The sequence below is a fragment of the Balearica regulorum genome, chromosome 13 (genome assembly GCF_011004875.1).
Source record: "Balearica regulorum gibbericeps isolate bBalReg1 chromosome 13, bBalReg1.pri, whole genome shotgun sequence".
In the NCBI taxonomy this organism is placed as follows: domain Eukaryota; kingdom Metazoa; phylum Chordata; class Aves; order Gruiformes; family Gruidae; genus Balearica; species Balearica regulorum.
The window spans coordinates 16,348,510-16,372,416 of record NC_046196.1 but is presented as its reverse complement, the minus strand read 5'-3'; the positions used below and the strand labels follow the sequence as shown (position 1 = coordinate 16,372,416).

General features: G+C 38.3%; 1 protein-coding gene across 2 annotated transcripts in view; it reads right to left on the bottom strand.

Annotated features, from left to right (window-relative positions):
* Nucleotides 1-5,043: 5,043 nt before the first annotated feature.
* NKD1 (NKD inhibitor of Wnt signaling pathway 1) overlaps nt 5,044-23,907 on the bottom strand; it is a 112,659-nt gene continuing 93,795 nt past the window's right edge. For both annotated transcript variants that reach the window (XM_075765468.1, XM_075765469.1), the window contains 4 exons: nt 15,355-15,502; nt 14,222-14,306; nt 9,364-9,494; nt 5,044-8,608 (listed from right to left, as the gene is read on the bottom strand). In XM_075765468.1, coding sequence (XP_075621583.1) covers nt 8,034-8,608; nt 9,364-9,494; nt 14,222-14,306; nt 15,355-15,502 — 939 coding nt within the window. In that variant the 3' untranslated portion in view covers nt 5,044-8,033. The remainder of the gene's footprint in view (nt 8,609-9,363; nt 9,495-14,221; nt 14,307-15,354; nt 15,503-23,907) is intronic.

The window sequence follows — 23,907 nt, the reverse complement described above, 5'->3', positions numbered from 1 at the left end:
AGAAGATGCATTTAAATGATGAAAAAGGACAAAATGTAACTGCACACTTTCAGATAAGTGGATTTTAAACCCATGAAAGGGCACAGCAGAGAGTCAACAGCAAAAAAATTGTCTTGTTCAAGTTCTTTTCACAGTGCCATCTTTCCAAACATTTCCTGTTGCTGACTAAAGGGATGGAAGAGCATTTTGGAATCTAAGGCCTTACTGAGTACGAGCATCCGCTTGTCCTGTGTCCCAGCGCATCCGCAGAAACCCAGCATACCGGCATTGAGGGGAGCGATTAGGCAGTATGAGACGTTGCTGCCTCTCTTGAGGAAAAGGAACAGTTACTTGCCTCAGAACCGCTTTGGCTCCTCAGTTCTGTCGGGGTTACAGACATAGCGAGCGTACCTCTTGTGTGGCCAGAAGCAGAAATTTCAGACCGTTTCTTTGGAGTGACTCCGTCCTGCACATCCTTGGGGAGGTTTGCAACAGGGCACGTGGGATGCTCACGGTGAGCTATGCTGTTAAGAGGTTTCCTTTACATTTGTGGGCAATAAAAGCAGTATGTATATGAACAAAGGCTCTAAGTAAAATAAACTTCATTAACTATTGTTAGAAAGATCAGCAGACACATAGTATCCTGTGAGTGCTGAATTTATGATACAGTTATAAGGAAAGAGGTTGCAGTGATGATGCTTTTAGCAGAGTAAAGTATGAAAGTCTTGCCCTGCTCCTGAAAACACTATGACTTACTACTATAATTCATAGTCATGTATTTCAGACTCCTAACTGTCAAGATTGTAATCTTTAAATTAATTTATTTTAGCATCCATTTATTAGACCAGGAAAATTCTTATAAAACCCTGTCCTTGATCAGAGCAAGCTACGAGTGCCCCAGCGCCCCGATTCCAAGCGAGTGTAAATTGGAGTACCTCTGTTTACATCTACCGACCCAGTCAAGCTGCACAAAGTTTCCATTGAAACCCATGGAAGTCACATGCGCAGAGCCACTGAGGGCTATGCCTTAACAGATGGCATACTCAAACAGCAAGAAGTTGTGATTATAGACATCAAAAGTAAAAAATATTCCCTGAGAAGGCTGTAAAGAGACAGGAGGAATGTGAGGCCCACAGTGCTGCTTTTTGCTTCCCTTCATACTTTTGCACTTACTGGAAACTCCAAGTCTCTTTAATTGAGCTTTTCCTCCCCTCCACTCCTTGCAGGGTGAGAGGGTTAATTGCTTCGGACTGAAACATTATGATTTTCATACTCCTGCTTCCTAATGGCATGTTGAGTATGCAAGGATGCCCTGGGCACGCACTGCACAGGAGTCCATACAGCACTCAGAGCAGGGATGGAATAAATAGCTCCAGATCCCATGGCCATGCGTCTCTATAAAGCACCATATCTACAACTTCAAAAATCAGCACTGGCCAAGTGAGACCTTAATGCTAATTGCCATAGCATTTCACTATTTATCTTAGTTGAACTAGCGTTACCAGTCCTGGTTGTTAACAACCTCAAGTGGCACTTTATTCATCTATCAACAGTCTTATCCTGTGAACAAGCACACGAAGAACTATAAACACCCACTCCAAAGTCACTTTGTAGGTTTAAGCTAAAGCCCGCAGAAAAAGACCATTCACAGAACTCCACTGAGAACAGACAAAATACAACCTCCAAATGAACGTTTTAATCTACAAAGTTTTATTTGTCTTTTTAAACTTGTAAACCATAAAAAGAGCTTATCAAATATCTGAAATTAGTACAAGAAAAAATGATGACTCATATAGCAAAATGCATTTGAAGGTCCAAATTCCAAGACGTGCATGGGGATCTTCTGGCTTCCGTTTGTGAAGCTGAAGACAAATTTGGCCCAGTTTGTTAGATGTTTTATTAGAAAATTCACAAAGCTTTAACGTACTACCCTTCGTGAATAGAACAGAATGGGAAGGATTAAGTGGAAAAATAAGCACCCAGCACCAGAAGGATCTGAACCCTGTATCTTCATCCACAAAGTACAGGCTCAACACAAGCATACATCTCTTAGCTGGTAACAATTACAGGCTGTTTTGTCTATATGGACTAGGCACTCAAAGGAAGACACAAACCCCACCTCATAAGCATGTTGTATAAACCAGAAAGTACAGTGCACATAATTACCAGTATGCCTGATATTGTTAATGTTTGCCCATGGGCAAATTTATGAAGCCCTTAACATTATGTCTTCTGGAACTTCCTACTCTTGGACCCCAAAATACTAGGCTGACGGGACAACCGATAGCGCCGGTCTGCCTTTTCTTGTGATATAAAGATTATACTTTGCGTCAGTAGATTTCCAAGGCATAGTTAGTGCTTAGTGTTTAGAAAAATGACAACAGATACAAAGCTTTGGGCAACATTTGACCAACTTCTGTGTGTTTGTAATCAAACAGAAGAAGAACCTATGCTACTATTCAAAACATGTTCTAACGAATATTGAAAACATCTGTAGAAACACCTCCACTACTGAAAATAATTCCCTCAGCTTGGACAGGGACTTGGGAACTGGGGCATCATTTGTTATTCTGCCACAGCTCTAGCAGTGATTATCTACAGCTTTCCTTCCTTGCGCCTCCCGCTGCACACTGGAGATTGACCTCTTCCAGAAAGTCTTTCAAGCTCTCCCAGTGAAAAGCATTCTATGAAATACTGTTGCTGTTTTAGGAGCAAAAGAAGTACCATAAGAGATTCAAAAAAGTAATATGAATATAGCTTCTCCATACAGTATGTTCCTGCCTCCTGTCTGTCTCGCCCTGCCCCTCTGTTGGACAGTTCTGTGCTATCCCTACATTGCTCAAATCTTTCCATCCTTTCCTTGCCAGTCTGTCTTCGCAGCTCTAACCCTCACAGTAATCCATCTGAATACTCCTTAAGTCCTGCTATTTAAAAAAAAAGAAATTAGAAGACCTTATCCATATGATTTCTATCATTTTAGCTCAGTAGGATCAAATTATCTAGAATTATATAGAAATATAAAAGTAAATAACAGCATCATTGAAAACCTCATTATTTAATAACTATAATCCAAACTTCAAATAAGATGCAGTTCAATGTCTACTGAATAATTTCAATATAAAGTTATTTGCTTTTCTACATCTGTTCCTTTTAGCCCATTTTGAGCCCATTTTAAATGTAGACACACCAAAAAAATCCCAAAACAGCTCCTTCCAAGTCAAATCAACTGAACAGCTGTCAAATATGCAAAGAAAATAAATCATTATGTGATAAATTGAGCCTGGTTTTGCTGCTAAGTGCATTAGAAAAGAAATCTTCTTCCAGAAGCTATTTATAAAACACATTAAGTTCAATTTTTATGTCATGGATTTTCAAACATGTTTCTGCTTGGTTCATTTAAAAAAAAATGAATTCTGACAACTAACAGGATGCTGAATATGACTTGGTTCCCAGCAAAAGTATGAATAAGTCATGTTTGAAAACATATTTTCAGATCTTGATGAATTGCATCAAGGTAATTAAAGGTGAGACTTGATTAGCTGACACATTTCCAAACATGAACATTCTTGCCTATACTCCAGGCAAAAATTATGGTGAATGTTTTTGCAAGTTTTCTAGCATGATGAATTTTTCTCAAGTATAATTTAGGCCCCAAAGGGCCTAACTTTCCTGTTAATTGGAATACAAATGAAATCTGTCATTCAATAATTGAGGTACACAATGACACATGGAGAACAGTAAGCATTCATCATATCTGTATATTTATGTGACAACTTGTAGGCTGTTGAGCATACACAGTACTTATCCCTTTATAAAAGATCACCTCTGTCAGAATCCATCTTCTGCCATTCACTAACTCCTGCCAGAGGACACATACACACATACACACACACACACACACACGCACGTGCACGCACACACACCCCTTTTAAGGTACTTCTCCAGCTACCCTTTGCTGTTCTGTGCTCATGATGACTAGAGTAGGAAGGCAGTTATAGAGGTCATATGTGGCTTTTTAGTTTGGTATGGCCTTAAGGGGCTGCTCCGCCAATATGCCTGGAGAACCTGTACTTCATCATCCAAGGGCAGAACTGGATCTTAATTTCTAACAGTGACTAAATGATGTGTGGATGTTTCAAAGACATTTGGAAGCGCCATGAATGGCATGAGTATAAAGCACAGTATTTGCTGCTAATCTTAATTAACTTACCAGCTTGATCTCTTACAGTAAAACTTCCATTTAATATTAGCTACTTCAAAACCATCAGCAGTAAGATGCATAAAAAATAAATACTGAAATCGCTGTCTGCACATTTTGTAGACTTCAAACCCACATTCCTGGAATGAAATTTTAGGCACCCTGAAGCCAGTGGGAATCTGGCAGTCCTGCCAGAGATTTCACTAGGACAGAGATTTCACTTTGCTATCCTTAGCTTTGTTTACTTTGTATTTGGTGGTCATGAAGTTAGGAGAAGAGCTTAGCAATCCTTCTTTTCAAAAACCTGGCTTCCCAAAAATCGCAGCTGGTAGAGCTGAGCATAATTTTTCAGTTGAAATTTTTTAGCAAATAGCACAAATTTTGCGATCGGCTTTGTTTTGCTGAATTGCTTTGTGTAAAAGCAGAAAAAGTAAGTGAAAAGGATGGAGTTTTCACTTGAAATTATTTCATGCCACTCCATTTTACTTTTAAATAGTAATAATATACTCAACTCTGATTTTTTTTCTTTTCTTGGAAATGTTTTGTTTAACCAGAAGCTATTTTAGATTTTGATTTAGCCACAGTTTTGCACAACCTAAAATAATATTATTTTTTAAAAAAATATTTTCAGAATTAATATCAAGCTGAAAAATCAGTTACTCAACACAGGTCTAATAGTAGGGGACAAGAAATTTAACTTTGAAACTTGGTAGTTTAAATATAAAACCAAAGCACACCCAGTCCATACCTTATGGCCTGATCCTGTTCCCAAAAATGTTAATGCAAGCTCTTTCATCACTGGGATCTGCAAGCACTGACAGCAATTGCAATAAGCCCCTGAAATCCACAACAAGAAGAAGGAAATATACTTTCTGAACTAGTAAAACTTTAATTAACAGGGGGTTCTCTTGGCACAGTTTTTGCTGTTAAATAAATAAAGCATTTAGTCAAAACCATCTATATTTACTATACAAAATACTGAAAAGCAAACATTTTTAAAAGATATGGAAATTTAAGGTTCTGTGAAAAGAAACTGTGCTACATGTTATTCACACTTCATACACGTAACACAACTGCAAGACTGTACCTAGATACTGCATGTTCATACATGGCTGGTGTAAAGTTTTAGTATGGGGATGCCACGTTATTAAAATGTATTTGTATTTCACAGAATTTGAGCAAGGCAGAATTTGTCTTTTGAATCTCCAAATACAATAACCCAAACCAAATCAATGCAAGGTTGCAACCAATGGTCAGCTGTGTTACACTTCCGAGTTCGCTTGGCACAACTAGTACTGCACGCTTTTCAGTCAGATGGGATTTTGTTATTGGTGCTGTTATCTTTTCCAGCAGAGTATCTTTGGGTGAAAGAGCCCCTTTGCTGCCCTTTCTTAGAAAAGCCCACAGTTCTGAAAGCGCTCTAGTTTTCCAGAATGTTTTCTGCTTTTCAGCAATAATCTGCATTAAAAAAAAAATGGACTAAGAAACAATTCCCACCTCACAGTCTTTCTGGCATATGCTCTGCTGAAAAGAAAGCAGCTTTAATTACATCTTCAAAACAAATAGCATGGCATCCCTTCTTAGATGGAATGTACACTTGTGTGTTTGCATGCGGTATAATGTAAGTCACTTGAATACATCAGACTTTGTTAACACTATAATATAAATAAGCTTATTCCTTCTACTAGACATATAAATGCCTTTTTTTTTTTTTGCAGTCCATAATTATATATACATTGAAAAAGAATGATACACAAGCAGCAAAAAAGGCTTAGACTAGAACAACTCAGTGGTAACTAACCAAATTTGTGGCCTTTTCATATTTTCAATACAGAAATTTCTGCATATAAATATTTTTGGACTTTAGGAATTTTAAAAATAAACAGAACAATATAGTTGTCACACAGATCAAACACATTTTAAAAACATTTTGTTAGATTTAACAGAACATACTGTTGACAGCTAAGAAAAATAAAATAAAATAAACCAGATTTTTTAAAGAGGACAATAAGTCTAAACAACTGCTGATCCAGGGAGACAAGAGATGGACCTAATTACCACGAAGCAGTGATTCTATTCCAATTCCACAAGAAGGCAAGGCTTTCCACTTTTCTTTAAAAGTTGATGCACCCATGTTCTTAGACAGGACAACATCCCTCTAAAACTGGTCAGCAATAAGGTAATACCTCATTTTCGACTGATCAAAACTCTAGTCAGAAAAAAATACCCTAATCATAAAGGGTTTATAACAATGTGGGATAGTTACATTTTACAATATATACTATAGACAAAATACCACAACATTTAAAATAATTAAAACAAAATGCAAATATGTTTATAGAACAACTATGTTTTTCTGTGAGGAGTTCTCTACTTTAAAGTTCCAAAGCGATGCAGGTGTTTCTCAGTCACTTTCTACCTGCAAAACGGTGATCTGTACAAAACCCAACTTGAATGTATTATAAATCTGGGCCCACAGAAAGTAAAACTTGTATGTACTGACCCTTTTTTTCACTTTTCCAATTTGCTTTTGACCTTCAAATTTCTCAGCAGCCAGTAAGGTCTTGTGAGTATGGTCTCATCCTCCTACATGGAATGGAAGCCCTTTGATACAGAAAAAGTAGAAGAGGCCAGAATGATTGTGAGTGATATTTTTTACATGTTGAATTGTCTCTAAAATGGGAGAAACACAAATTGGTAGGTGCTAGGGAAATTTAAATTGGAGGCACCTAAGAAAATGCCATCGCATATATTTCTAAAAAGTCACTGTTGTGGGGAAAAAAAAAAAAAAAGTTAATATTCAAACCACAGATTTCCAAAACACAACAAAATGTACCTGAGAGTGTGCATATTTATATATATATTTATATATTTATATTTTATATATATTTGCCAACATTTAAAGTGAGAAAGTATATTTTCCTCAATTCTTTCTCAAAACAAAGAACTGTGGATTTAAACAAAACAAAAACCCCAAACAAGCCCTCTCCTTCCCAAACCCTTATAAACAATACTTATGGCCCAAGCACTAAAGTCTAGTGATACTTTTGAAAACCCCATTTCACATCCTCTTCTTTTCAAATGGTTACCCCAAACAGAATGGAGAGTAAGCAAGAGAAAAAACAAAAATAGAAGAAGTATATTTAAATATTACCCAGTATATAACAGACTGTATTGTGTCAGTGAAGAATCTCCAAGAAAATAAAGTGTAAATCATACAAATGTAGCTCTGTTGACAAGTATAGCTAATCTTTCCTTGTAATTACTAAGATAATTTGAAAGGATGTGAACACAAACAGGCTACATGAATGCAGTATATTAAAATCCCCCCCTGTAGCACATTACAATCAATAAAAAGAAAATAAAATCTGAATAATACTAGAGGTAGCAGCTGTTTGTATTTTCTGTTATTCTGAGTATCTCTGGAGTCCAACCCTTCGAACATTGCTCCCCTGATAAAAGGCTTGTGTGCGATCAGCCAACATACAGCAGACTGGTAAGCTAGATGTCTGCAATAGTGTTTGAAGTATCTTTCCTACTACAATGAAAGTAGTACTTGTAAAGAAGTGCGTTGACGACCTGTATTAAATCACAGCTCAAAAAGCTATGGCTGTTTGCTGTTTTACAAGCCACTTTAAAAAAACAAAATCCACAAGGTGTTTAAGTAAGCTATGCAGTTCCACAACATATAAATAGGGTAAGTTTCAAGAGTTCCATATAACCTCTAAAATATATGCTAGCTGAATATTAATGGAGTAACAATAATATTAATTATAGTAATGCCTTAGTTCTGGTATCACAAGAACACATTTCCTTCATATGGGATGATTCTTGGAGGATGTTGGTGGGATCTGTTTTATGTCTGGTAGAAGTGATGGTAGTGGTGGTGGTGCTCATGGTGGTGGTGGTGTTCATGTCTTTGTATCATTTGTCCAACTTGGCCTTCATATAAAATGACTGTGGGCAGATCTCTCACATGTTCCTTTTCCACAACTGTCCCTGGAGACTGGAAGGTTTTGCACATTTGGTGATTCTCCTTTGCCCTCTGCTTATGTTTCTTGTGAACCTGTTGGGATTGCAAGGGGAGGTAAGGAACATTCTGGCCCACTCGTGCACTTGGGGAAGCCATTGGCATGGGTGCCCCTTGAAAAGGTTTATTTCTTACTGCCCTTCCAGGATGCACAGGGGCAACATTTTTGCCCTGGGCCTTGGGAGACCTCACAAAGTGCTTGTTTGAGTCCTGGTTCCGAAACCTCTGTTGGATTTCTGCAATCTTGGCATATGAACTCTCAGCCAGATTGTTGTGGCTCGGATCCACCACTTGAGATTTCCTATGGTGAGCATGGAAGGTTTCAGGTTCATGAGAACGGGATCTAGTCTGATTCACAACTCTGCTTGGTGGGTCATGTTTTTGAGCTGCTGGAGGAGATCCTAGGAAATAACAAGCTGAGTTAGTCATCTAGTATTTCAAGTTTTAATTAGTAGCATGCTGTTGGCAGGGATAGCATTAATCGGCAGAGTGAATTTTTCCTAAGGAAATGAATGCAATTATAGCTGTCGAGTTTAATTACATTTAATAATGCTGACTAGTAAATAATACACACAAATATACATATGTGTCTATATAAGAAAGCGCGTCTGTGTGTGTCTAAGTCTTTACATTAACTTCTCTTGGTCATCATCTATCTGAAATGCACAAAAATAACTGAGTAGAATAGTAAAATCTTGGCAGAGGACAGGGAAAGGGAGGAAATCCAAATCCCTTTAATTTGGGGACAAAAGCCAAAATTCCAGGTATGAACCCATATTCTCCAATTTTTGGGTCAGTAGCGAGTACAAAATATGTGCTGGTATCATCTTGGGAACGAGCTCCAACATCCAAAAATCAGTCCTCGCCTCACTCATACACTAAACTTAATAACTTAGATGTAAAGATTGTTCTCCTAGGCTCACCTCCAAGTTTAGCTACACAAACAAGTACTTCAAAGCAGGCTTGCAGCACATTAGCCACTCCATTGTGATACCACCTTCGCCAGTAATTATCTTGCAATATTCACACAGTCCTATTCTTTCCAGTAAGTCACTACAGACAAATCACACAGGTTCACAATTCAGTGCCCCTGATGTGGAACATGCAACTGAAGAAAGAAAAGACGAAAAGGTTGCAACATAAATTACCAAATTACCTGGCCCAAACTTTGATGTGTAGTTTTCTATTCCTGCAAGATCCAAATAGTGGTTTCTCCTTTCAATGTTCTCATCAACACAATGACGATAGCACCCACTTTGCTCTGGATTGTTCTCACTCTGGTGATATCTGTCAGCAGGAAGCAAAATTACAATTCAGCAGAACTTCTTTAAAGTTATTATCACCATCTGCAAACCAACAACTAATGGCCCCTTTGAAGTGACAGGAGTTGCTCACACAGAAACAACAAATGCTTGAAATTCTGGATGACCGGATTTGCTAAGTTGATAGGCCTGAACTGACTGTTCTTTCCCCTCATATAAATCGACACTGATGTTGCAAAGCAAAAGAGGCTTTCAAATTGCATCATGCATGCAAAAACAAATAAAAATGCTCCTAGGGTTTATTACATTCTGTCTTAGGGCCAAACCATTCAACTGATTCTTTAATTTGGACATGCCAAAGAAAACCTGCTGTTTGATTCATGACTGTTCCCACCACTGTCAGGAAGCACTGAGGTAAGCCTCGTGTCAGATAAACGTTCATGTGTATCTGCTTCAGTACGACAGGCAACAGCTCAGGTGTAGTAACTGGAGAGTGCCTGAGAAGAGAAGGTGTTGGTAGGCCACCCAGAGATAACCACAGCTTTCCAAAATACAATTAATAAGGTCAGATCAGCCGCTGGGTTCTGAGTCTCGACTCCTTTTCCTGCTCTGCTTTGCAATTTTATTTATAGCAGAACTATTTCCTGAGAATGAATATCTGAAATACCATTCATTTATGAGGCAGAAAAAAATCAGGCAGAAGTTTACAGTGGTGTAGCCCGTAATGCTGAACAATTTAATTCAGCAATTTAAATGGATGTTTGCAGATACGAACAATATTTTCAATATAACAAACAGGATAAGCAGAAAACTCTTGATGAAGTCACTGCCCATCATTCAGATAGTTCAGTCTCCAAGACCACAAGATAGGGTTTGCGCTTTCTCTATGCATTGCACTGATGTCAACCTAAGACCAGAATTTGGTCTTGTATCCCACACCAGTTACTAAATATGGGCTCTGTACTGTGTGGTGCCCAGTACTCCGCTTTTAGTTTATTAACACATTTCCAGGTCTCCAGAGGCTGCTGATCCCATTGAGTGTTGGCACAAACTGCTTTCCTGGTCTAGCACAGTACTGCTCAGGGACATTACAAAAATGAGTCCCCCTGTCTCTGTCAGACACAGGTCTACAGTTTCTTTGATAGAAGTCGCAAGACTTGACCTACCTGGAAGATCATTTTTCCTCTACTTTGACAGAGGTAGAGTCTCCTGAATGGAGGAGACTCTGCCTCGAAAGCAGGTAAGCTTTAAAGACTCTGAGTCAGCTTTGAACTCTAGAAGTGACATGGGGTACTGTCAAAAAAGAGGGAATGTCCAGATATCCTTTATTTTTTGGATACATAGCTAACTCAGTACCTTTCCTGCCTCAGACACACCTTTACAGGTTGTTACACTTTGTCAGGTCAACATAAAAGATCTCTGGGGCTAGAACCTGGCTAACTGAAGTTGCCAGGCATGAATTGCCTACGGAAACCATTGGGACACACGTGCTGAAGAAAATGCACAGTTAACCCAGTAAAAATATCATTGGGTTTGATCCAACACAATTAAGCAAGACTGTATACAGCACTGTCTGTTGAAAACTAAGTTAACAGGGAACCAGTTTTTTTGTTACTGTAATAAATTCCATTTCTCTCAAGACAGCAAAGAAAAACTACACCAGCACTGCCACAGGACTGCATTCTAATAGCTTTCTTACATGCAAGATGACATTTGACAATATTCATGCAAATATACACAGTGAAGCAATTATATACTGATGAGAGATGTGCTCCACTGTCAAAGAGAACTTTAAGTACTTCTGAGAACTGAAGCGTCTGGCATCCAGCCCCACAGTGCTCTCCTGCATACACATGGGAAGACACAGGCATGCAACAGCCATGCATCAAGCACAGGGTGTAAAAATATACAGTGGTGTTGCTGGGTTTTGGTTTTGTTTTGTTTTTAATAAAAAAAGGCATCTGCTTAAGTGTTTGTGGAGTGTATGAAAGCCCTTTCTAAAATTCCCACGGTGGACTGTCATTCTGATGGTAATAAGCACACAGCAATATAGTTGGTAAGGGGAACAGAGCAGTGACAAGAGCGCAGGGTAGAAAAATGCAGGGACATTCCTTGAAAGCTACACTTGCTGATAACATTGAGTTTAAGCCAGTCAGGGAGAAATCACTTAAGCAGGAAAGAAAGAGTGAGAATGTTTATCTGTGGGTAAAAGGAAGATGTTTTAGAGGCTGGCATGCGTCATATCTTCCCTGTTGCACTAAATGAAATATAAACTAGAATGGCACAAAGACTCCCAATCCACAAAGTTGCCTGCTGGTGCTCTTCCACCATTAATTTTATACCACACATGCCAGGCAAGCTAGCTAAGAATCTAGTTACTTGATCTTGATACTTGTATTAGCCCTACAGGTAAAAACTCCTGCCTGTAGCTTCCAGCAGATGAAAAATCTAACCCATCTATCTCCCACCTTCAGGATAAAAACATTTCTATCCATTTTACCTTGAATATTAATCACATCTGGCCTAGAATTCCTAAGTAACTGAATTTGTGAAATGTGCGCGCTTCTCACAAGTCCTTGTTGCTGCTTTCAAAGGGGAAAACTCTGCATTAATATCGTGAGATTCTGATATGGGCCTCAGGGAGCTTTTCTGAGGGTCAGCAATTTGGCCAGAGAGCGCAAACACCCCTGCAAGATGCACAGGGCAATCTTCAGCCTGCCCACATTTAATGAGATGCAACAAAAACTGTCAGATGCTGACAGTTATCTGACACTGATCTGCTCAGCTGAAGATACAGGTTTATCCTGTGGAGGAAGCCTCTAACCTAAGGGACGAAAAGGACAAATGGAGCAGAGCCAAGATTCTACTTCAATATTTGATACCTCTATGACTGTGGATTTAAGTGGAAATGGCTGCTGCTCATAAAACCACTACATGTGCAAAAACAAGACATTAAGGTGGATGGGAAGGGGACTTCAAACTGAAAGGGGATTTTTGCAATAGATTATCAAACACAAACAGTCCATTAAATTCACACAGGGCAAACCTTTGCTATTGGGCAGAGGGAATCTGAACACCACATCTGGGCCAGCAAGCAAAACCACGGAGTATTCTTTAGATCATGTGGAGTGTTCTTTAGTTTGCAAAAGATTTTGTACAGAGTTGCTAACAGAAGAGTAGAAGTCATTTTAGTCTTTTTTTAATCTGAAATCTGATTGTACTGGGACTTACTCATTGGGATAACTCACTAGCATTTTTACTCTATCCAAAAAAGGGAGGCACAGTTTTGTTGTCAATTTTAATAAAACTGAATATTCCCTCTCCTTATAAATTTATTAAACTAAATACATGTATTTGGACAAATATCTCTAAATCCAAGGAAAGCCAAAACTAGATTTTTTTTTTTTTTTTTAATTTGCAGCTGAAGAAACAAATGCAACTAATGATTCAATGTCATTACTGTAGCATTTCAGCAAACACTTCCCTCTGCCCTAGCATGAAACACAAAACCCTAAACTACATCAAACCTATACACCAAGATGACCTGTTTGGAGCAACTAATCTACATTACAATGCATCAAAATTACCTGCTTTTGATTTGTTTTTCTATCCATTAAAATAACAAATTCAGAAAAGGAATAGCAGACCTCCATTTGACCAAGAGATTAACATTTTTCTTAGCTGTAAAAAATTTTAATACTTGAAAAATACATTGCAAATTATTATCACATACTCTGAAGTTCAGTGCAGGTAATGCCTATCAGGTAGGTAGAACTCATCATACACATGATTACACATTTTCAGAGCAAAAAGACCTGTTGTGGACTGGCATCCAAGATAATATTGTACATTCTGCTAGGGAAGAACTAAAAACCTTTCTTTATCTAATCTGTAGATGGCTGCAAGTGTACCTGCAGCTGTTCATAAAAGAAACCACTGTGCTTGTGCAGTGGAAATGGATGCACTCTGAGTCACACAGGCTGGATTCCATTGAAAGACAACAGACAGGTATTTTTTCAAGTGGTGAAATGTATTCTGAAATTTATGGGGGGGGGGGAAAAGAAAGATAAATTAAATTATCCCAATTTTCCTGCAAGATTACATTAAATATATTGGTTCTAAGCAAGCAGGCTAATTCCTACATGGAATTAGGTACAACCTAATAAGTAATTCTGTAAGGGAGACATTGACTTAAAGCTGATGTGGCAGCTGCTCTGCTGCTTCCCTCCTTCTGCTAGGTACTGTATCCAGTGCCAGCTCAAAGCTGCTTCCTTTAGGAGGAAAGGTGGCAAGGAGAAGCCAGTCTGGCTCTGACCTGGTAAATGAGACAGAGTTAATAAAGCTTGGAGCTAACTGAGCTGACCAGCGAAAAAGATAGGCTAGAAGGAGGGCAGAGAAAGGCAGGAGCTCTATGAAGGTGAAGGTTTTAGGACACTTTCAGCCAAAAGGCTGTGCTATAAACTTCACTAATAGGTACAATATTTGCAGATGGCATCTAAAAAGACACTGCATGTCCTCCAAAGTGTCAACAGAAGAAGAAAATTTGAGTAATGTGTGCTATAGATTTGCTTTTTTGTTTTTTGTTTTAATATACAAACTATCCATCCATGGAATCTGCTGACAGTTCCACAGTGAAAAAACTGTATTTCCTCTATTTTAACATAATTTTTTAAAATAAAGCAGGCAAGCAAGAAATCAGTGGCTGAGGTTTCCTGACAGTGCCTGTCAGGAGCCAGGTTTCTTTCCCCTTACCTGAGAGAAGCCCGTTGCTTCTTCTCAGAGCTTCTTACTTCTTCATTAGCTTTGCTTTCAGCTCTATGCCTGGCACTCTGCAAATCTGCCAACAAGAGAAAGTACATTATTCTCACATTACTGCCCGTGCTCATCAGCATAAGTGACATGCTACATTGCAAATACATTTTTTCTTGTCAGTAGATCAAGATGTAATGTATCATTTCATGTAACCTTCTCAAAAGTGCTTTTGTCCGCAGGACAGATTTTAGGCAGACATAACCTTGACTGTCGGACATTAGTCAGGGTTAGGCTGCAAGCCATGTGGGCAGGTTAATCGGAGCCACCTTCACACTGATATACTCATCCCTCAGGAGAGCTGGGCAGTTGGGAGCTCGATGCTGTACTAACACATCTCACAGCTTCCCAGCAGTGCACGTTTGTTTATGTCTGCACTTGACTGAGTGGATATATATATTCAAATTGAGGTAACAAGGCTCTCCTTTTGGATAAGGTGCCCACGTTTTTTACTAAAGTATTATTTTAAATACTTTTAAGTATTTTAATTTAGTACTACTTCATCTACTGAAGTAATTATGCTGATACAACTACTATCAGAGTGAATAAGGTGAATAAGCCATCAGAGTAAAAGCCATCTTATAATGACAGACTCTGCCGGTACAGAAAAACATACAGGGTTTATACATAGATTCATAAAGGTTACTTCTGCTTAATTGTTTATTCTTAGTCAGCAGCAGTGATAGCTATGTGCTTGCAAAATCCATTTTATACCACTACACCTGCTTCCACACAAACAGAGCATTGTAGTAACAGCAGAGTTAAAATGGTACAAGTCAAAAAGGCCTCAAATCTGTCTTGCAGTACACAATTACACAACATATGGGTTATTGCTGCTGCCAGGAAGAAACAATCAATCAGGAGAGGGAACCCTAATTTGCTTCAGAGACACTGAAAGGAGGGTAGGCAATTTTGCACCCGAGATCTTAAAACAGCTTCATGGAGTTTAAAATACCCACATAATTATTTGCATTTAACTATGTATTTATTTGTATTAACAAAATACAAAGATGGATTTTTAAGGGATTCTTGAAGTTTTTGGTATTCTTTGCCAGTGGCTGATTGCACATCCTTACCGGTATGATTTAACAAGATACTCTTTTTCTTCTGGCTGCCATCTGGTGCCACAGTAAGTTTCACTCGCAGAGTTTTGCTGGAACTAGGAGAATGGTTTACTGATGCATCAACTACCTCATAGATGGTATGAAGCAAGCTGGTAATATCCTATAGTTGGATTGAAACACAAAGAGGCGCGCTATTGTGAAAATGGTATGACACCTGCAGCTTCGATACTTACAACTATTTTAGACTTGGGACTATTAAATGCTGAAATATCCTCCAAAATCACCGAATTTAAAAGATCAGAATTTGCACAGAACCTTTCAAGAAAGGATCCATTTCTCTCTTCTGTTAACCCCCATTTTTTCTAACGGAGACTGTAATACAAGTCACAGACACAGAAGGGAATGATTCAAGTAGATCCATATTCTTCTTCATCAAATGGCATAAGATTTATGAAATGGTCAAAACAAATGATCAAAACAATAATAAAAGCACGAGGCATTCAGGTTTCCCAAACTGTGAATCAGCAAAATTGTGTTCTGCCTTTTCTTTTCTTTGGTTTCAACAGAACCCAGGAACAACCATTCATACTGCACTAAAAATGGAGTTCACATCATCCAGACAAATAGAGCAATTGAAGAAAATCTTGGACATGAAAGTCTTACTACTTCTTGGTTTTTTTTCTTGGTATAGTTAAATGGTTGACTATATAGAGGAAAACCAGTAAGAGAAGTGGCAGAACTGTAAACCTCAGGTTTGGACATACATGACGTATAAATGTCACTCTACCATATGTGGAGTCTAGCTTTTTTTGCAAAATTCAAACAAGTTCTAAACTTATATTTTTGAACAGCAGCGATTATCCAGTCAGGCCTATTATAGAACGTTCTTCACACATATCTTTGAAGGCAATGGGACATGAACAAATGCTTAAATGTCTGGCTGTATCAGAAAGAACACTTGCCAATTGTTTCAAACAGGAGAAACACTGTTTAGTAGCTGGTGACGCTCAAAGGTCTCTCAGGTTGATCTAATCCTGTCAGGCTCAAATAGGTTACTACCTTAAATTGGCAGGACTAAAAGGAGATCTCTTGGCTCACTGCTTTTCCCCAAAGGGATTTCACCCAAACTGATCTTGGGCACCAACCTAAGGCCAAAGTATACTGATCATTGCAGGCTGTAAAGATACCATTCAATGTATACCTGAGAATTTCCCCATTCTGGTCTTCCTATTCCTTCACCTATCCTAGTACCTGACCTCTTTCCAGATGCCTGCAAGCACAAAGAAAATATCTAAATCACCCTTTGTTAAGTGTAACTGGTTCTGAGGATTAAGGGTCAGGTCTATAAAACTTCAAAACCTCTACAATTTTTCCTTTGCCCACAGGTCATGCCTCTAACAATGGCAGCTCAAAGTTTATGCATTAATGGGTCCCAGTACTTTAGTAGTCAATATACTACACGGTCCTCACTATCTAACCAGCTTTAAAGGTGACACAGAAATACTCATTTTTACGCACATGGAACTTAGGGAAATACTGACCTTATGGCCAGGACAAATGATTTTATAGTACATGATTATCCAGCTCAATAGGCAGAATGAATAACTAAATCCTGGAGGGTCCACATTTTGTCTTAACATGTGCTCTGGCTGACTTTTCTGCACTCAGTGGACTTTCTCCAGACTTGTGAGTTCAAGACAACATATTCAAAAAAAGAGAGCAGAATTTGCAGTTTCTCCTTTACTTCCCCACTGAAATACTTTTTTCTACCATTGCCACAAGAGTGTCTATATATGGACTGTTACTACCATGTCAGTAGCTGCTTTCCATCCTTTTGGCAAGAACTGCTGTCTAAAGCTTGAATGAGGGAGAGACTGTTCAGTGACAATCTGGTGGACACCTCACAACTCTTTAACACATTTCACTTCTCACACTTCCACTCTAATCTGAAACCTTGCCAGACCTCTAAATAGACAACAGCCATATCTGACAGTCAGCTTGAAGGGCTGGATTTTTATTTCATCTATGAGAAAAACCTAACCAAGCAAGAACATGAACAGACTGACATAAAACATATTTGTTGCTTTATATGCCTTCCATAAACGATGTTCTAGGATGCTTGTGCTATAAATCCTACACCTCGATAAGCCAACCCTTCCCCTTCAGCAGAATACTTAAGCACCATATTTATTCAACAGGGCCTCATACACTCTGCACTCGGTGAATGGAGCCTTTCCCATACATTCCTTAACAAGTGTTGGTTAGCCAACATGGCATCTTTCCACACAAGGCTACTATCAAGAGGCTATTATCAACTCTTTCATTCACAATAATCTGTCCTCCTTCCTTTTTCAGCTATGCCAGATGTTTGTACAAGCTGATCATCTAGTCTATTTTAACTTCAATAGGCAAAGAAAAAAAGTCTTTGCTCCCACTGTCCTTTTACATGATTTTTTTTCCAGTCATGAGGTCTAACTTGCTAACTGACATACAATCTGCCTCTTGTGTTCTGTGAGGGTCTTTCTCAACAAGCAGCTTGACTCAGCAGTTAAAAAGTACTCCCAAATGCTGTCAAGGAAGGCCAGACGCAACATTTGTGTGACACATACTTGGCAACTCAGAAATATGTGCATGCACATATCACATCAGGACAATTTACATCTCTCAGCCAAACGGGCCCAAATTAACCCAAATTAATGTCCAGGCTCCACACAGTTCAAGAGGCTGCACGGAGGTATCAGGACACTTTGTGGCCTTACGCTCTGCTGCCTGTGCAGTTCGTTATGTGTTTAATACCTGGCTTCCGCCACGACAATCTGAACTGCTTTGCATTCTGGCACTGAATGAACGTGGTTGTCAGACTGGATATATACCAAGATCGAGGTTAGGGATATCCATAAGTAACCACTTAATGCTTATGCTGATCTTTTAAATACTGACAACAACATTTTTATTATAGTATTCATTTACTTGTGGTCCTAGTTTGGGGTTGGAAATTCTAGCGAACTGACAGTTCTGATTTGGTCAAACAAGTCTGCTTGGGTCATTCGCTACTCAGTCATCTACCAAGGTCCTGGCTGAGTAGGTACCAGCTACAAGGCAGCCTGAACCTCCTGTTGCTTTCCAGTTGTTGCTTCACAATTACAACATACAAATTCCTGAGGCACTGATCTGGTAGGAATAGTCTTCGTCAACGAGTTTTGAACAGCGACGAAATCTACCTTCTCACAGCCCTTTTTTGGCAGCTGAGTAATGGCTTCTTGTCAAATTAGTAGCACTAGATCATTAAAATATGGTACAAAAATTGTATTTTATAGTTATATTTACCCCCAAAAGAATTTTCATCTTTCAGTAGCCTGCCAGGAAATTAAAGCAATTTATGTTCCCCTTGAAAGCTGTTCCACTGAACGTTATCTGCATTTAAAATCCTTTAAGAACTACCTAAAACCATTAACACAGCTTTACCTTCTACACACCAGCTTGTGCATTTCACTGTCCTCAAGAAATTTAGCATCAAAGATCAAGAATAAAAGCTAGTTAATTTGTCCTCTTTTCTGGGCCACCAACCAGCACGTCTCAGAGACCACCTACCAAAGAACCTAACTTTTCTGCACAATGAATTATGATTTTTACTAGTCACATGACTGCTTTGCTTAAGACTGCTCAGCACTTCCCACACAAAAAGTTTCATCCCACATATCTCGAACTTCCTCCCTTTTTAAGTGACAAATAAACAAGAACAGATTTTTCAGTGTTTCCTATTTTTCCAAAAATATCATTGCTTCGGTTTTTAACTGAAATGTACTTTTAAACCATTTCTAGTTAAAAATCATTGTGGATTTTTAAATTAGTATACTAAATGGGTAAAGAGAAATTAGAATTAAAGAAAAAAATTCTCTCCTTTATAGCAAACAGATCATATTTAGAGGGGAAACAGGTCACATGAATCTAACTAACTTCTGAAGGGCTTCTAGCATGCAGAATTTCTGCTGGGATAACTAGTTAAATCAAGTAAGAAAACTGAAACTATGATGATTTTTCCTCCAAGGGGAAAACACATGCTTGCTGGGTAGTACCCAAACAGCACATGCCATACCCAGATTTATTTGTGTCTTGCTTATTGAACGCTACAGTTGGTTTTTCCAGGGCTGAAGGATTTAACAGTGTTAATCTGCATGTTTTTCACATCTTATTTTATCAAGCAGCTAACACAAAAAAGTATATTAAAAAGAGCAACTTCAGTAGATTTCCAGAAATACTTGCATTAGAAATACTAAGAAGCAAACAGTTAAGGCCACACACGTATGCTGCACTCACACACGTATCTGCAGAATACTTCACAGATCTCCACTAGGAGATTAGCAGGAATTTAGAACATTCAGAGAAACTAATGGGTCTGCAAAAAAGAATAAGAGCAAATTACATTGAAGGATTCTTCATTCCTTACAGAATTCACGTGACTGAGAAAGTCCCTGTTCCAGGTATTCATTTTTTACTTCTCTGGAACGTTAGTGGTACAGGGATGACCTTGTTTTTCCAGTATTAGCGTAGTTTATCATCACAGGACTAGTTTGCAAACTAAATATTCTGTAAAAGAAACTAAGAGGTTTTTCCAGCAGAATTAATTTAATAGAATGAGATATTTGCACAAAACCCCCCACAAACCCAAAAAACAAACGCAAACAAACAAACCAACCAAACCACTAAACACCCCACTGAGTTTAATCATACTGAAAGAAAATATTCAGTTTGATTCTTTGTAACTTGTCCAGGAGAGATGTCTTTGGCTCCCCTCAAAACCAAACGAGAAAGTCATATTTTCTCTCAATATTTCTCGCTGGCACAAATCCATCAAATCTAATGGCTGAAATGATGGCCCCTCTGATACAGGCAGGCACTACTCCTCTATCTGTTGGTTCCATTGCTGCTTCTATACCATGAGTTAATACAATGTTGACAAACACAGTGAAACCCAGCAAATTTCAAGATAAGGGTCAGGCTGATAAACGGTAGCTCCAGAAAAGCCAGTATCCTTCCCCAAATCAAAAGTTTGGTGCAGAATTCTGAATGTAGAAATAACCTCAAACCTTTTCACTCATTACAGAGGGTATAAGCAAAAATAACTAAAAAGGGAGAGAAAAAAAAAAGAAACATAAGAGGAAAAAATGGGTATTTAATGTAAGATGCAAACAACATTTTTAGCATTAAAAATGCATGAAGAGAAACATCAATATCAGTTCATTACCGTTCCCTCAGAAAAAGAAAAGTACAACTGTCTCATTTGTACTTTGTTTGTTGTCTGATTTTTACATACAGCAGGATGTTTTTATTGCAACATCAGCTTTGTTTGATCACATAAGTTTCTGAAACATTATTTGGAACCTAAAAGGAGCTTCACTTGCTATCTACTCAACAACTAGTCTAGAAGAAATTCCCTTTTTTTTTACTCCTGATAAGCAACTTTCTTGTGTCTTTATTCCTGTGCAGCCACTCACCAAAGAAAGAACTGATTGCAAGAAGAAAGAAAGGAGGAAAAAAAAAAAAAAAAAGGCTAGTGTTTATGCAGTATAATTACATTCAGAGAGCTCAATATAAAACCTCATGGATCAAAACACATTAGTTCAATTATCCAAGTTTCAAGTCCGATTACAAATATCTGTGTGAAGATAATTACAGTGCAGCTGTCAGTTCTAAAAAGGCCTGTAGTACATAATGAATTGTCCTCTTATGGCTTATGGAATGAAGGGAAACATTATTAGCCAAGTTTTGTAATATACATTTTAGAGCAGGAAAAGTTATCTCCCACTACACCAAAAGGACTGAAAAATGGTTGTATTTTATGACAGAAAAAGCAGTAGTTTAATAACATACAGTAATGTTAATTTTATAATTTGCCATCCCAATAATTATGCTTTCATAATGGGTGTATCTCTTCAAGAAGCATGACTAGATCTGAATTTCTAATTATAAGGACTATGGAATAAGCCATACAGACTCTAGGAGGAAATCAAAGCAGTATTAAGTTCTGAAGATGTTGTTAAGATCCAGAAGAAATTTCACTAAGATGGAATTTGAATGCTCTTGCGGTGATCTGTCATTGTGTAAAACCCAAGGGAAATTTTATCCAGTAACTAAATCCGTATCTTATTTACAATTTTCAAACATTTTAATGAAAAAGACATTTAGTCCACTCGTAAAACTGCACCCCACCTACATGCCTCTTACAAACTTAATTTAACACCGTGTATTCCTTTGGAAACTCCCTGGACATGAAGTCCAATGTTTTAAACACAATGACTTTGAATCAAATGAAATGGATGTTGAGTGGGCAAGTCACTTCCTTTTCCAGTGTCTCACTTTTCCAACACGAAGAACAAGAATGATAAGGCTGACTTTTTGTAAAGCACCTCAAGGTCTACAGATAGAAATCTGACTTAAGAAATTTCATCTCTTTGATGAATCTGGCTATAAATCCAGGAGACATTAAAGGGAAATTTTCAAAGAAGGGGAAGAGGTCCACACTAAGCTTTCTCACCAGAACACTCGACCTTTGTTTAGAAAAGCTGACTGGTTCTGAAAGCATTTTCATCAGCTCACTAAATGGCACTGGTACAGATTAGCCCTCTGCCTCAGACTGTCGTTCTGTCCCTGATCCAGCAATGTGCTTCACATAGTTTTAACTCAAAGCATGTGTTCCATTCATTTTAATTGAAACTATTCACACATTTAACGTTTGCCATCGTTAAGTCCTTCGCTGGATCAGGAGCAGAGCTGCTTGACGAACAACAGTATCAAGCCGACTATGTTGACTGCCAGTCTCTCAGGGGCTAACAGAACAAGAAATTCTATGTCATATGAAGAGACTGAAATTCCTTATTTGTGGCCAAGATTATCTATGAGCTGCTATCGTTAGTCATTCTTGCACAAACAACTCTTAAATCGTATCTGGATTCAACAGAAGACAACCAACAAGATGGATTATACAAATGGCACTGGAACAGCTTGCAAAAGAAGCGTGTAACATAACTGGGAAACTCTGCAATTGTGCATACTATTTGTTTCTATCTTTGTTCACATGTAAAGAGCTGAAAATTATCAACCTATTTGGTCCCTTGGTTAAAAGAATTATTTTTGGCACAGGTTCAAGCCTGAATATAGCAACCTCCAGACCTCAGAGTAGTATAATTTTCAATCCCTGCACAGATTTGGTTTCAGTTAAGCTGCAGTCTGCTCTTGTACCAGGGAGAGGTAGAATTTGGCTGTAACATATTCTCTAAGTACAGTCAAATTAAGCTCTTTGGTGTACCACATAATCACAAATAATTATTGTATACATACTTAAAAGCATATTCTCATTATGTTCAGCACATGGAACTCCCACTGACATTAATGGGAATTCCATGCCTGAATGTAAAGGACACCCATGTGTGTGGGTTTGGGTTTTGTGTATTTTTCCCCTATTCTTTGAGACTCACGATAATCTTGTAATGAAGACTTAGCCTTGGGTCTTGAAAGATCTGGGTTCAATCTGCCACTAGGTTCTTGTGAGACTTCAGGCAAGTTATTTCCTTCTTCTGGTCTCTGTTCCCCATACATTAACAAATACAATACTACTTCCCCAGCCCCCCTTCCCCTTGCCCTCTCTATATATCTCATCTTCCCATTTGAAATTCTGGACTTGGCCTGTAACATTTCATCTGCATGAGGGGCACAGATTTCATTTGACTATTTAAAGCACTATCAGAGTAGAGACAGCAAAAAAAGCCTAGTAATGATGCCCACATACATGTTAAAAACCCTGAACAACCACCACATTTGGAAATATGTTCATAAACGTCAAAAGAGATTTGCTTCAGTCTTCTAGGAAAAATTTCTACCCCCATTTGTTGTCCGAGGCCACTACACTTTCAGTAGTTACCATATTCCTTTCAATCAATTCTTAGCAATTTTCACAGGCACCAGCATAAGAGCCAAGAGAGACAAAACCTGTCAATTTTCAGCTGATTATCTGAAGGCATGGGAGCCAGTCAACACACCTCACAAAAAAATCAATGACAGCACATTGCAGTAAATCTCAGTAAAAGACATTCTTCTAGAACTATCATTCAATTTGGATAAAAATAGTTCTGAAAAAGGACTGTATTCTAATTTATACATCCTCTTATTTGGCTTATTTGCACAGGAAATTTGACCTGAAGACATCCTGATGACAAAAAATACACACGGGTATGCTTTGACAGCCATTCGCTATGGTCCTGCAGTAAGTATGATCAGCGTTATTTATACTTAGAGGGAGAAGGCAGAGATCAGCCTAATATTCATGAAAACAACAGAACAGTATAGTTAGTCCTTCTGGAAAGAATGTCAGAAAGCAACCTTGCTATTTGGTTAGCTTAACTCTGAAAAGCAGGATAGAAGCCAGAACAATATACATTTGCAGGAGTTTATTTTGACAATGTGTTTAGTTGTTCAGTTGTTTCAGATATTTTTCCTCCTCGAATGCCAGTACTATTTTTTAAAGGCTAATCCCAGATATTAAACAACAACCAGCTTAAGAAGTGGTAC